The following is a 12,286-nucleotide window of genomic DNA, read 5'->3' as shown; positions in this document are numbered from 1 at the left end:
GAACACACAGGGAGATGCAAGTGTGTGTGCGCGTGTGCGTGCCACCTTTGAGCAGGACTGTGTGTGTGTGTATGTTTCACTTGGTGTGCAAGCTTTCACAAGACTGCAGCTCACAGTGAGTGTTCAGATTATTCCACAGATAAACTCCTTGACAGCATGTACATTATGACTCTCCTTGCTGAGATATGCTTTGCTGACCGTAGCAGTGATGATTAAAACTGTACTGGATGCTTGCTGCCTTTGCCCAAGACATGCTGCAACACAATCTTCATGGGTTTTTTCTCATTTTAGACCTCACCTAGTTTTATATATTTAGTTTTATTCTTTTGACGTGCTGCAAATATCAGAATGGACGTTTCTTCTCTTTAGTGTTAGTGTTTCTTGACTCAGAACAGTTGCTTTGCCTGATGGAAGCCACTTTAAAATGCATGTGTATTTGCAGTGAATGATGCATTTCGTGCGGATTTTAGCAAGTGAGACTGACCCATCGGAGGGTCTGTGTTGATCTCTGTGTTTTTAACAATTCGTTTTTGAATATTTGCAATTCAGACAGTTGTATCATATATGTAATTAAATATTGTATTCATGTCTTTTCTTTGAAATAAAGACATGAATTCTACCTTAAATATAATCCCGATAAACAAATGGCTCCTTACTATGTATACTCCTACTGTCACCTTATTTCTTCCTGTAAATAAATGAGCAAAAACTAACCCTTATATTGGCCAGCACCAATATTTTTCTGCCTTCTTGGCACTATGACACCCGCTCACATCCATCCTGGGGACACTGAAAAAATGGACTGAAAGGAAAACATAGACTGCAACAGTTTTCACTGGGATTGGCTCGTTTTTTTCGACAAACATAAAGTAAAGCCATCAGAACAATCTGAAACATGCTTTAATCATGTGATCATTCTGCACATGAAAGCTTTCAGTGCCAAGCTTCAAACAGCCAATTGCTACTCCGGAGCTCATTATCAGTGGGTGCCACTGCATTGCAAGTGAATGGGAGCGTGTGTTACGGTATGGGTCCTCTATTGTGGTTATATGCATTAGTAACACAAAACAGTGCTGGAAAATCAAAATATAAACTTTTTATGGGTAAAATAGAATAACTAGAATGGAATGGCTAATCTCACATTTTAATACATGACAAATCAAGGTACTTTATCGAACTGCATTAAAACAATGAAGCTCATTAACTTACCACACTGCCCATAATGGATTCATATGCCCCAGAAGCGCTGGCTATCAGGTCTATTGTCGTTACTCTCAGACATTTATATAGACCTTCATATTGATATATTCATGTTGATTCAGTCAGTCATTTTAACTGCACATACTCTTATCAGTTCTCTAGCATGTCGTTACAACTCTGAATGACACAGTCATGACTAGCTTTGTTTTTTGCCCTATCTAGAAATGATTGGATGGGGAAGCTGCCTTGAAATGAACCATTATTCCAAAGATAACTGTGCTTGCCGTAACACTGCGCTTTGACAACTGTGTTTCTGCTTGAATGTTGTCTAGAGTGTCGGCTTAGTGCTTTGGATTAAAGCACTTAATAATCCATTGGTTGAATGTAGCAGTGCACCGGCTGCAAGAGACTAATTGCCCCAGGCAACTCATCCATCCATTTATTTTCTTTGCCTGCTTACTCCTGTTCAGCCTCACAGGGAGTCTGAAACCTTTCTGTCAATGCCTCAGAAGAAATGGCAGGGAAACACCCTGAACAGGTCATCAGTCGCTGCAGGGCCATCACATAGGAAAACACATTACAATTTACACTGTGGGCAATTCTAGCCCACTGAGCTCTGAACTTCAGTTTGTCACGATGTCTAGACTATCTACTGTAGCGTAAAAGTGTGCTTTTGCAGACATCTAGGTCACCTTTAACTATTAATAACATTTAAACAACCATGCCCATGTGAACCAGGTACTAATTACAATTTGTTATAATTTCAAATCTCATTTCTCTCGGGTTTCGAATCTTTCTTCACTTTCAGATCTTTTGTTCACTTTCGGGTCTCATGTTTTCAGTTTCAAACTTTTGGCCCAGATCTGGCGTTGGGGGTGTGGCATCAGCTTAGAGGGGCGTGGAATCTGACATCAGAGCAGAAAACCCACACTGAGATGAAAAGGATGTCCAAACTCTTCACAGAAAGTACCAAATGTTTAATTGAATGATGATTTTCAGTTATTTTTCACAAAAAAATGGAGGCTGGGGGGTGGGGTTGGGTACAAGAGCAATTCCACAAACCATTCAACTCCAAACATAGGGAGACACAGCTCACGAAGGTGATGACAACAGGACATTTTGCATAATTGCAATGTGAAACCAAAAATAACCAGATCAAATGTATACAGTGTAACAAAAAGACTTTCAGGTATGAAAAGGCCCATTAATAATGTGGTAAAGAGTGAGAGGAAAAGTGAAAAGTGGAAATAGGTGAGTAGGTAGGTGTGGATGGTGGAAAGGGGGTCACTGTCGGGCAGGAGGTAGAGAGAGAGAATGAAAGAACACTCAGCTAGCTCTTTGCTGGGTAAAGGAAGGTTAATAGAAGATTTTCAGGTGGGTCAAATCTGGTTTTTCATACTCTGTCATTAAACTCTTGGGTGTTGCGTTCTGGAACAGCTCTGCTTAGTTCTTTTCCGAGTCACCCAAAGTTCCCAGGATTATATCCAGATAGCAGGCTTGTGTCGGGGACCTGTGGCTGGAGCAAAATTGGCTTTGTCATCCCCCTAGAGTGTGTTCCTGGAACAAAAGACTGCAACAATTCAGACAATTGCAGTGAAAATGTCTGCAAAGCATTCAGGCGTCTCTACCTCTGACCCCTCAGCACTGCCTAGAACGCTTCGGTTCACCGGTGCAGAGAATGTTTTTCAAGTGCATCAGTCAGGGAGTGTTCAGAGTCTCACGGCTTGATTTTGCCGCAGGGCTCTCTGCACAGAAACCTTTCCTTTCTTCGTCTCTCTCGCTTCCAGAGCCTCCTGTATCTCTGGCTGACTCTCTTTCTGAGGACAATTGAGTTGTTGCTGCTTCCGCTCGACTCTGGCAACCACCTGATGATGCCTTCATTTTCGGACCCCTGATGAATATTGATTTGGCGTTCTCTGTTTTCGTTGTGTCTCTTGGCTGTTTTGTATGCGTTAGCATGCATTCACAAACAGCTTTTATTCAGAGCAAACAAGCCCAAGTCAGCTTTACAGTGAGAAGAGTGAGATCAGTAACCTTTTGTTTTCCTTGAAACAATATTGCAGCAGACTTCAGTTCTGTTTAATTCCTGTACGCTTCAGGGTGATGTGCCTTGTTCGTATGAGCTTGAGAAACTAAGATGATTTGGTTGGAGTTTTCATCCTTCAGTCTTTGAAGTGCTCTCTCGCTCTCGCTCTCTCTTGCTCTCCCCAGAGCATGGTCAACAGTGTTGCACACCAACGCTGAATTGTTCTGCTTTACTGGCAGCCATCTGGCAAAACCTCACAAACATTCCCTAATGCAATTTCTGTCTGCCTTTTTCTCCAATCATTTGATGTTCACAGACAGCATTGGCCTACACTGTATCTACCTCTCTGGCTCTCGAAAAAAAAATGGAGGACTTCACTTCACAAATGAAAGCAAATGGAAACCTCCACTTTGTGACTGTGCAGATACAGCAGATGCCATTTTGGTCATTTTGAATGAGTTTTATTTCAGGAATATTTTGGCCTGGTTTTCTCTGCAAATGTTAGAATCTTCTTTTTGTTCTACTTCACAAATATAAAAACAGGTTAAAGAAAAACAGGTTATATTGGAATCCACACAATCATTTTTTTCTATTTAAGTGCTATACCTCCAAGAGCATAATATTCCCAGTGTGGTAAGTCTGTTTCATGGTCACAGACTGAAAAAAACTTTCACTCCAGACAGTCTGATGTAACATCCTGATCCAAATCTGCTGTAATCTCTTTTACTGATAGTCACAGAAATATTTCAAGCTGCTGTCTACTATCCCAAGCCTGAAACAGCCAGTAATTCCTTAAGAAAGCTCACATACTGCTTGTCTAAACAAAAATGGAAGCAGGTTTTTTTTTTTTTTTTTTTTTTTTGGCAAAAAGAGTGCCTGGTGATGTTGTGTGTCAAGGAAGAGGCATTCATTTTCTGTCTTCCCTCCGTTATTTCTAGACACTGTCTGTTCATTTCTTTGTGCACAGCGACCAGACAAAAAAAGAGGTAAGCAAATGTTTTAATGAACTCAGCTGATGGGGAAGTGATGGCTGAAAATTGAGGCTCAGATGAATGTGTAATCCTCACAGGATCATTTTAAGAAGAGGTTAGTTCCTCTGCAGACTTTCATAAATATTTAGATGGATTACTTTTAGAAAATGATGTTTATGCAATATAACTTAACTTCTATGAATATAGGCAGAGCTCTGAAATTCCTGTGCATCTTGAAAATCAGCTCCTGTTACTTCCCTTTGGCCCATATCACATCAGTGACTAGTGGATGCTTATAAGAATGGACAAAATGGGAAAATGTTCCCATCAACCCTTCACTTTGTGACAGTCCATTGCTCCCCTGCAATAGTCCTCTGCACCACAAAACCTTTGTACAGAACACACAATCACACTTTTATGTGATATGGGATGTTGTGCAATTAGAGAATATCAATGAATAAAGTTCTATATGTGGCAATTTAGACTTACATATTTACTTTACTTGAATATTTAATTTTAATGCTACTTTACAGTGTTACTCCAGTACAGTTCAGAGGGATATATACATTGTCTGCACTACAGCTGTCTGACAGCTTTAGTTTCTTTCTACTTTTCAGAATGAAATTTAATATACCGAAAAATATGATAATCTTGTGAAATACATCACATTGTTAAAGATTAAACCAGAGGTTTTGAATCTTTCCTCTTTGAGACCTGTTACAAAGGAGCAGTGTTTAGTTGGTGCTTGTCACATTTCAGATGCCTGTGTGTTGTTAACTGTATCACCAAAGTGAAATTTCTCCTCCAAACTTCTCACAGAATTTCATTCAAATAACCATTCTTCAATTTATTCTGTGACAAAGAAAATATAGATGACAGAAACCTGAAAGATGAATCCACATTTATAGAGCAAAACTTTTCTCTTTCTTTTTCTTCTTTCCTCTCCCATTAACAAACTCATGCCCCCTCAGATTTACATCGAGTGAATGTGTGTGTTTTTCTGATTTAGCGAACTAAAGTTATTCAAATCAGCACCACCTCAAGCAGCTACAGCAGTAACATGCTGCTCACAAATTGTTCTTCAGTGTTAACAATCTAATGATGAGGAATGATTATTGAAAAAAAATATATAAAACATAACCTTTGCTTGTAATCAAGTATTTCTACATTGCTGTACTGTTACTAGTAAAAGTACTAGTACTAGTAAAATATCTGAACACCTCTTCCATTCTGATGTCGCATTGGACATAATGAATGCTGATGAAATAGTAATACAAAGGAACACATTGGTGATTTAAATCTTTTGGTGTTTTTTTTTCTTTGCTTTCTAGAAATCTGTTCTACAGCGTGGTCAAGGTTAGGGAAATAATGTGGCAGTGGAAAATCAAAAATCAAAATGATCATGTCTAAAGTATTGTTAGAGTTAAGCGACTAAAACATTTCGATAAGTTTAGGTAAAGATTGTGGTTTCTGCAAATAAAAAAAAAAGGTGATGGCTAGTTATGATTCTGTGACAGGTCATAAACTACATTCCCCTAAAGGACTGTCTGATGTGTTAGATGCCCACCCATGAGCCTGCTGGCCTTTAATTTCCACCTCTGTACATGAACGATGCATTATTTTCGGCATTGGCACAGAATGTTACCATCCCCTGTGTGTGTTCGCAGAACCGAGGTTACAGTAAGTAACCATCGAAAGAATTCAGTAAAGTTTCATCCTCAAATTAAAAAAAAAAAGATTGAGAGAGTTAAGTCCAGAAATTGCATACACCTTCACATGCATTTCTTTATATCCAGTGCCACATGTGGACAGACGGATATGAAAAACAGGGAGATTGTGGTATCTTACATCGTAAAATAATCTGACAAATAGAAACCTAAATCAAGGAAGCATGCTACTATCTGTTAGTATGGATTTGGATTTGGATTCAAGTCCTGTCTGTTTAAAAACAATACAAGCATAGAACCTTTTTAATCACGTGAGGCACAACAGTAATTAATGTGCTATGACGTTTTAGCAATGATAATCTGCTCTGCAACACTGGCAATGCTTAAAAGTAAGGCTCAGGTCAAACCGGACTTGCCAGTTTCTGAAGATGTTATTTGATTACAAGGCCAAAGGCTGGCCAAATGTGTCTTGAGATGCACACTGGGCCAATAACAAAGACTTTCAGTTTGTCTAAATTTAATTCTGAAAAATTTAATTGCATTTTTCAAAGCCAGTGACTGATGATGACTGAGCTGTTCTGCAAAGTTGTTAATTCAGTAGTTCAACACACACACTGAATATTATGAGAATCACAGAGAAACATTTATTACCACATTAATATGGCCCTAAATTACACTATATGCTGATCACTCTAGATTGGTGTTTATAAAGTCTTAAAACTTAGGAATTTGTTTGGTTAGATGGCTGGTTTGTCTAGAAGTTTGTTCATTCTGGGCTACTGTAGAAGCATGGCAGTGCAACACGATGGACTCCATGGAGGAGGATCTGCTTTGTGACAAGGCAAACAGCACCAACCATATGCAGTCTCAATCTTTTCAATTCTAATTTGGGCCACCTCCATATGTGGTCCTAAATCACATGCATATAAGATTCCTGCTGATGTGAGGTGAACGTCAGATCAGAATTCATGAGGTTTTTCTCCCACTGAGCTCACACACAGTTACATCATTATTCATCAGCTGTCAGCAGAGGTGGACAAAGCCAAATGTGGAGGATCACAGCAACAACTGTGAGACAGAAGCTTACATATTTCATATATGGGGAGATGTTTTTTTGTCTTTTTGCCCTCAGTTTGAAAAGCTGATGGACTGTCACCACGCTGTCACACACAGAAAACAATCTAAGAAATGAGTGCTTACAACACTATTTCATTAATTCTGATGATGGACTGCCATGTCAATGACATTTTCTGTTCTTCAGCAGCATGTTTGTAAATGTGGTCAGATAAGGCTGGCATGCAAAGATGAGTATACAAAAAACTGAGTCAAAAGGATGACATTTGACGAAAAAATCTGAATTAGACACTAATGAAACTAAATTAGTGATATTATATTACATCTCTGCTCCTAAATCCTATACTAAAGCCATGCTGGAGATTTAATCTTGACACAAACCAGCACACTTTGTTTGGTTACACACTGTTAAATGGACTTAAAAAGAAACAGCCATGTTAAAACTAAACTATCTACTAAATTATCGACTAAACTATCGCTTTTTTGATGCTGTACACTAACCGCTGGGCTATGCTGTACTCTTGCCACTGTCCACCTTGACTATTTCCAAATTTTATTTAAAAAAAAAAGTAAAAAAAAATATGATGATTTTTCATTCTCCCATCTCCTCCAATAAAATCAGTTCATTTTCCTTGTCACATTGATTAGCTCTCCTGTTCAGGGTGTAAGTGTCTGGGAAGGTCACACAATTTTGGTCCACAGCCGAGAGCTGACGTCTTCCTGCTGGCTGCGTCAAAGACAGCACTGTCCACTGCAGAAATCTAAGCACATGCATTATGGTGACTAGATGAAGCATTACTGCTAACCATGACATGCCACAAGCAACATATATGTCTCTATGATGTTTAGGCCCCAACAATGTTACTCAGAGCAGAAGCCAACAGTGTAGTTCACCTATCCTCTGCTCCAAATTATGGTTGTTCACAGTGCAGCACTTCTTGCCACACCTCCACTTTAATGCGCTGTCTGTCTGACTCATTATGGTGCTTCATAATCATAGAAGCAACTGTGTCTCTAAGAGACATTCAGGAAGCAATCTGAATGAGAGAAATCTCTTTGCAAATTCACTGAAGCCCCGTTTTCGCTAAAAGAGCGCTGACCGACAAAGGAAGAATTCTGATATACGTATCATCTTCACCTTCCTCACCGTGAAGTAGACAGCAAATGCAAATTGGAGTTATGCCACAGTTTTGGGTGGGTGCTTCTGTTCCCCACAGAGAGAAATAATTGAAAATCCTGGCCACATGAATGCAACTTTCACAGAAAAAAAGAGGGAAAAGCGAGTACAGCCCTCTAAATGCTGTAATATTCTACTTGAAGGCAGATTTGGTAGTTACTAGTGATGATGGATTCATGTGGAGTTTCTAGGGACTAGGCTGGCTAACAGGCTCATTCCCACTGTTAAATTATTAAAGTCCATGGGTTCAGGAACATCCACATGTTTTTTCACTCGTCATATTTTATTTCATAGTAGTCATCAGGAGAGAATGAATTATTTATAGTGCTGGTCCCCCAGACATTTTCGAATGGTTCGTTTTTGTTGGCAGCTATAGATGATTGGTTAATCTTTTCTTGTTCTGTTGCCTGAGGTTTCACTCCTTCACAGAGAAACTGTATGTATATATATAAAAAACATACATACAAGTGAAATACCAGTCTGTGTATGCTTGTTGTTTTACTGTGGGCTGTGATATTGCCTTCTTTTTCATCACTGTAAAATAAAGGTAATTTAACAAATGTTTGTTTATCCATTAAATTCTCTACAAACTTTCACTGTGATCAGGTTGTGGCATTTAGCTGCTTCTGACTGCAATTTACCTTAACTTCCTCCTTTTAGATCAACTGACTACGGCTCCACATATGAAAGGATGAATGACAAAGTGGGATCCAAGACTGTCCTGAGTTACCTGTACGTCTGTCCAACCAACAAGAGAAAGGTAAGATGGGGCGAGTAATTTATTTTTCAGTCCCATTCAGCTGCTTCTGTATTGCAGTTTTTTGTATTGGTAATGCTAATGTGCATGTTCTCCTAATGTTTGAGTGGGGTTTCTCTGGGTGCTTCGTCCCACAGTCCAGAGACATGCAGGTTAGGCGAATTGGTGACTCTGAACTGCCCATAGGTACAAACATGAGCATGGACGATTGTTTGTTTCTATATTATGTGATAATGAATTTGCAACTTGTCCCAGGTGTACCCTGCCCCTATGAGAAGTGATAATGGATAAGTAGTTGTTCCCAAAAGAAAATTACAGAGTTTTAACACTGTCTAAATAAGTTGACTTGCTAGCTATACTCAAAGCATTCAGATTGCACTTTAGTGACTGACATGGAACTGATATTTCTGGGTTTTGGGTGGCAAATTCTGTACATGTTCATGTAATTGTCTGACTTTGACAAATATTTTCTGAGAAAGATGTTATGTAATGTCATAACAAATCATCTGCTTGGCAGCATTTCTTGAGGCCTTTAATATGAAATATCTGCAGTTGTTGAAGAGACTGGACTTATTTCATGAATGAAAACAGTATTTCTGTCAGAGAACAGATTCAGAGTAGCTGAGTGGTGAATAAGACATGATTGTGTTGCTCTACAGGCGGAATTAGTGCTGTGAAAATGTACATAAAGCTGAATTTACAATATCATCTATTATTAAATGGGTAATTCCACAACCTCTCAGTTATTTTGAACCAGTCTTCATTATCTGGTCATCATTTGGGAAATCATTTTCTATGTGAGAATTTACTGTGTACAGGTTACCTATGGAAACATTTGACATTTTGTCATTTTATGGCGTTGTCTCCCTACAAAATACAAGTGATGGACACAATTACAGCAACACTGAAACCTACTGACATGTGAATTGTTCCTGTTGTTTCTGTCAGCCACCAAAAATGTATTTAAAGAAATTCAGGCCACCAAAAATAGTAAAAACTATAAGCGTTACCAGCTGCCGACCATCTGCCAACATCTTTAATCTGCATTAGAGCTATGTAAATTACTTTTCATTTTATTTCTTTCTTTTTTCTTTTTTTTTTTTGATATTCTAAGAGTCAACTGGTTACATTCATTTTCTGCCATCTGCTTCAGTTTAATTCACATTCATCTTTCACATGAGCTGAATTGAATTGCAAGAACTATGCTCTGTCCTGCATCACACACTGCATAGGTCCATGTGTAGAAGACAGTCTAAAAGCCTACACTGTGATGCACAACTCACAGTGAATCTGCCCTCGTGTGGTGAACTCCACCCGTCTGGTGCTCAGGGCAACAGCTTGATAGACAAGTGAAATCGTAGCCAAGAGGTCAATGTGCTGTAAGCAGCTCTGTTAATGTATGAGTCTGTTCTCCCTCTGTGGACCAGAGGCTGTAGACTGCCCCAAGGCTGTTTCTATATCAGCGGATTTCAGCTTACTGTATAGAAAAGTGTATGATATAAAAGTATTAATTGCAGCAGCTGAAGTTGGCATTCCACTGCTAATTAGAACAGATTGTATGCATACAGTAGAGATGAAGTCTACGTAGTGTTAAACTTATCTGTTCCTCTGGTAACTTAGAGCTGGAGACATTAACAGAGTTCCAGAGAGTTTGGCATGATAATTAAAGACAATTAGTTGCAATGACTGAATGCAAGTTTGTCTTTTCACTGTTTCAGGCACACACATATCCCAGTACATGAAGAAAAACTACAGGGAAGTTGTTTTAACTTGACCACAGCTAAAAAAACCCCCCTGAAGATTAGATAATTAGAGATTCAAGGGAGACTATGGATCTTTTGAAAGATTAAATAACTCAGTCTTCCTCTTACAAAAGTTTGAATCAAAAATAATAACATAGGCCCTGGCCCAGTTCAGTACATTGAGGGATTTTGTTGCTACAGCTTGACTTGGTGCAGTACAACCAGTGTTGTGGCCAACTTTAATTAACTTAATATTGATATGGCTGTGTAACAGACATGCCTGAGCAAGTTCACTTCCCTTTATCTCACTTCTCTACTTGTGCCACTGTTACAATATATTGTTCCATGTGACACATAAACATTTCAAGAGTTTTTATCAGAATTGAAACACAACGTTAAGACAGAAACAACTTGTTAGGAAACTTTTAGATATCCAGCAGTTACAGAAGGTCTTTATTATTCAAATCCTGTCTCTGGCCACCTGGGAAATGTGAGTCCAGTCTTCACTTTGCTTTAAAATTGATGATAGTTGACTACAACTTATGGCACCCAGTGGATGGGTATTTGTGATGTTCTAAGTGATTTTGATGAACCTGCTGCAGAGCCTTCCTGTCCTCAGCCTAGAAACAACCCACTTTGTGATGTTTCCATTCAGGATTCTTTCTGTTGTTTCTCTGTAGTCAACAAGAACTTGGCATTCGTCTTGTAAAGTTCGGTAAAGTAGGGTCGCTTCTGAGCTTTCTGAGCACAGTCTCATTCCGTGGGTTTTCACTACCACCTTTTTGCACTTTCCTCAGTGTCTCATCCAATGCAGCTGCACAGTGTGAAGTAGTTTACAAAATGACAACGTCCCAGAGGGGTGGAGGTTGGCGTTGAGTGGTGGGTCACACACAGGACTTTCATCCTGTGTGAAAGGAAAGCACACACCGCCGTGTTATGAGTGTCTGGATGAGCCACAGATGACATGATATTTGTGGCGAGCTGGGGTGAGAACGTGTTGGCTTTTTTCAGCAGGGTGGAGATGTGACATGTTCAGGTTGAGACAAGACAGTGTTCAGTTTTCTCCAGAGCACAACTGAAAACAAAACAAAACACAGATGAGAAAGATTCAAAGACTGATGAAAATGTTGCAAGTTGTAGATTGCAAGACATCAGCATAATGATATGGTAAAGAATAATGGACTTGATAATGCACTTGAATTTTCCTGCTATATGACCAGTTTTGAAAAACTTAAAGAAAAAAGTGTTATCCTTGAAAATAATCACATTGTTTGGGTTGCCCTGCCTTGTCAGTCAAATGCTGAATAGATAAAAGTCTACATGTCATCAACAGACATGTAAAGCATGAAGATGTGCCCTGAGCTGTGGTTGGTGCTCGGGTTTGCCAGCCTTACTACTCCAAGGCCAAGCCAAGGTACTGACCCTGAGTACGTCTGCATCTCGCGGGAGTTAATAAGATCCTGGGACTGTTGAGCTAAACCACGTCAGGGAGAGGAGCAGATCATAGCAGACACTGATTACTCTTCGTGACTCACTCCTTCTCCCTATTTTACACGGAGAAAATTTAATTCCACATCAAGGGCATTGCAGGAATGTAGTCCCTAAGGTCCTCTCCACTGCTGATTTGACATACTTTTTTGTAATTTCAGTTGTATAAGATTAGATCAACTTT

General features: G+C 39.3%; 1 protein-coding gene across 4 annotated transcripts in view; it reads left to right on the top strand.

Annotated features, from left to right (window-relative positions):
- sorcs3 (sortilin related VPS10 domain containing receptor 3) overlaps positions 1 to 12,286 on the top strand; it is a 187,809-nt gene that overhangs the window by 92,039 nt on the left and 83,484 nt on the right. For all 4 annotated transcript variants that reach the window (XM_046401487.1, XM_046401497.1, XM_046401506.1 and 1 more), the window contains exon 3: positions 8,776 to 8,875. In XM_046401487.1, the coding sequence (XP_046257443.1) occupies positions 8,776 to 8,875 (100 nt within the window). The remainder of the gene's footprint in view (positions 1 to 8,775; positions 8,876 to 12,286) is intronic.

The sequence above is a fragment of the Scatophagus argus genome, chromosome 2, assembly GCF_020382885.2.
Source record: "Scatophagus argus isolate fScaArg1 chromosome 2, fScaArg1.pri, whole genome shotgun sequence".
NCBI lineage: Eukaryota > Metazoa > Chordata > Actinopteri > Scatophagidae > Scatophagus > Scatophagus argus.
This window is presented reverse-complemented; position numbering and strand designations above follow the sequence as displayed.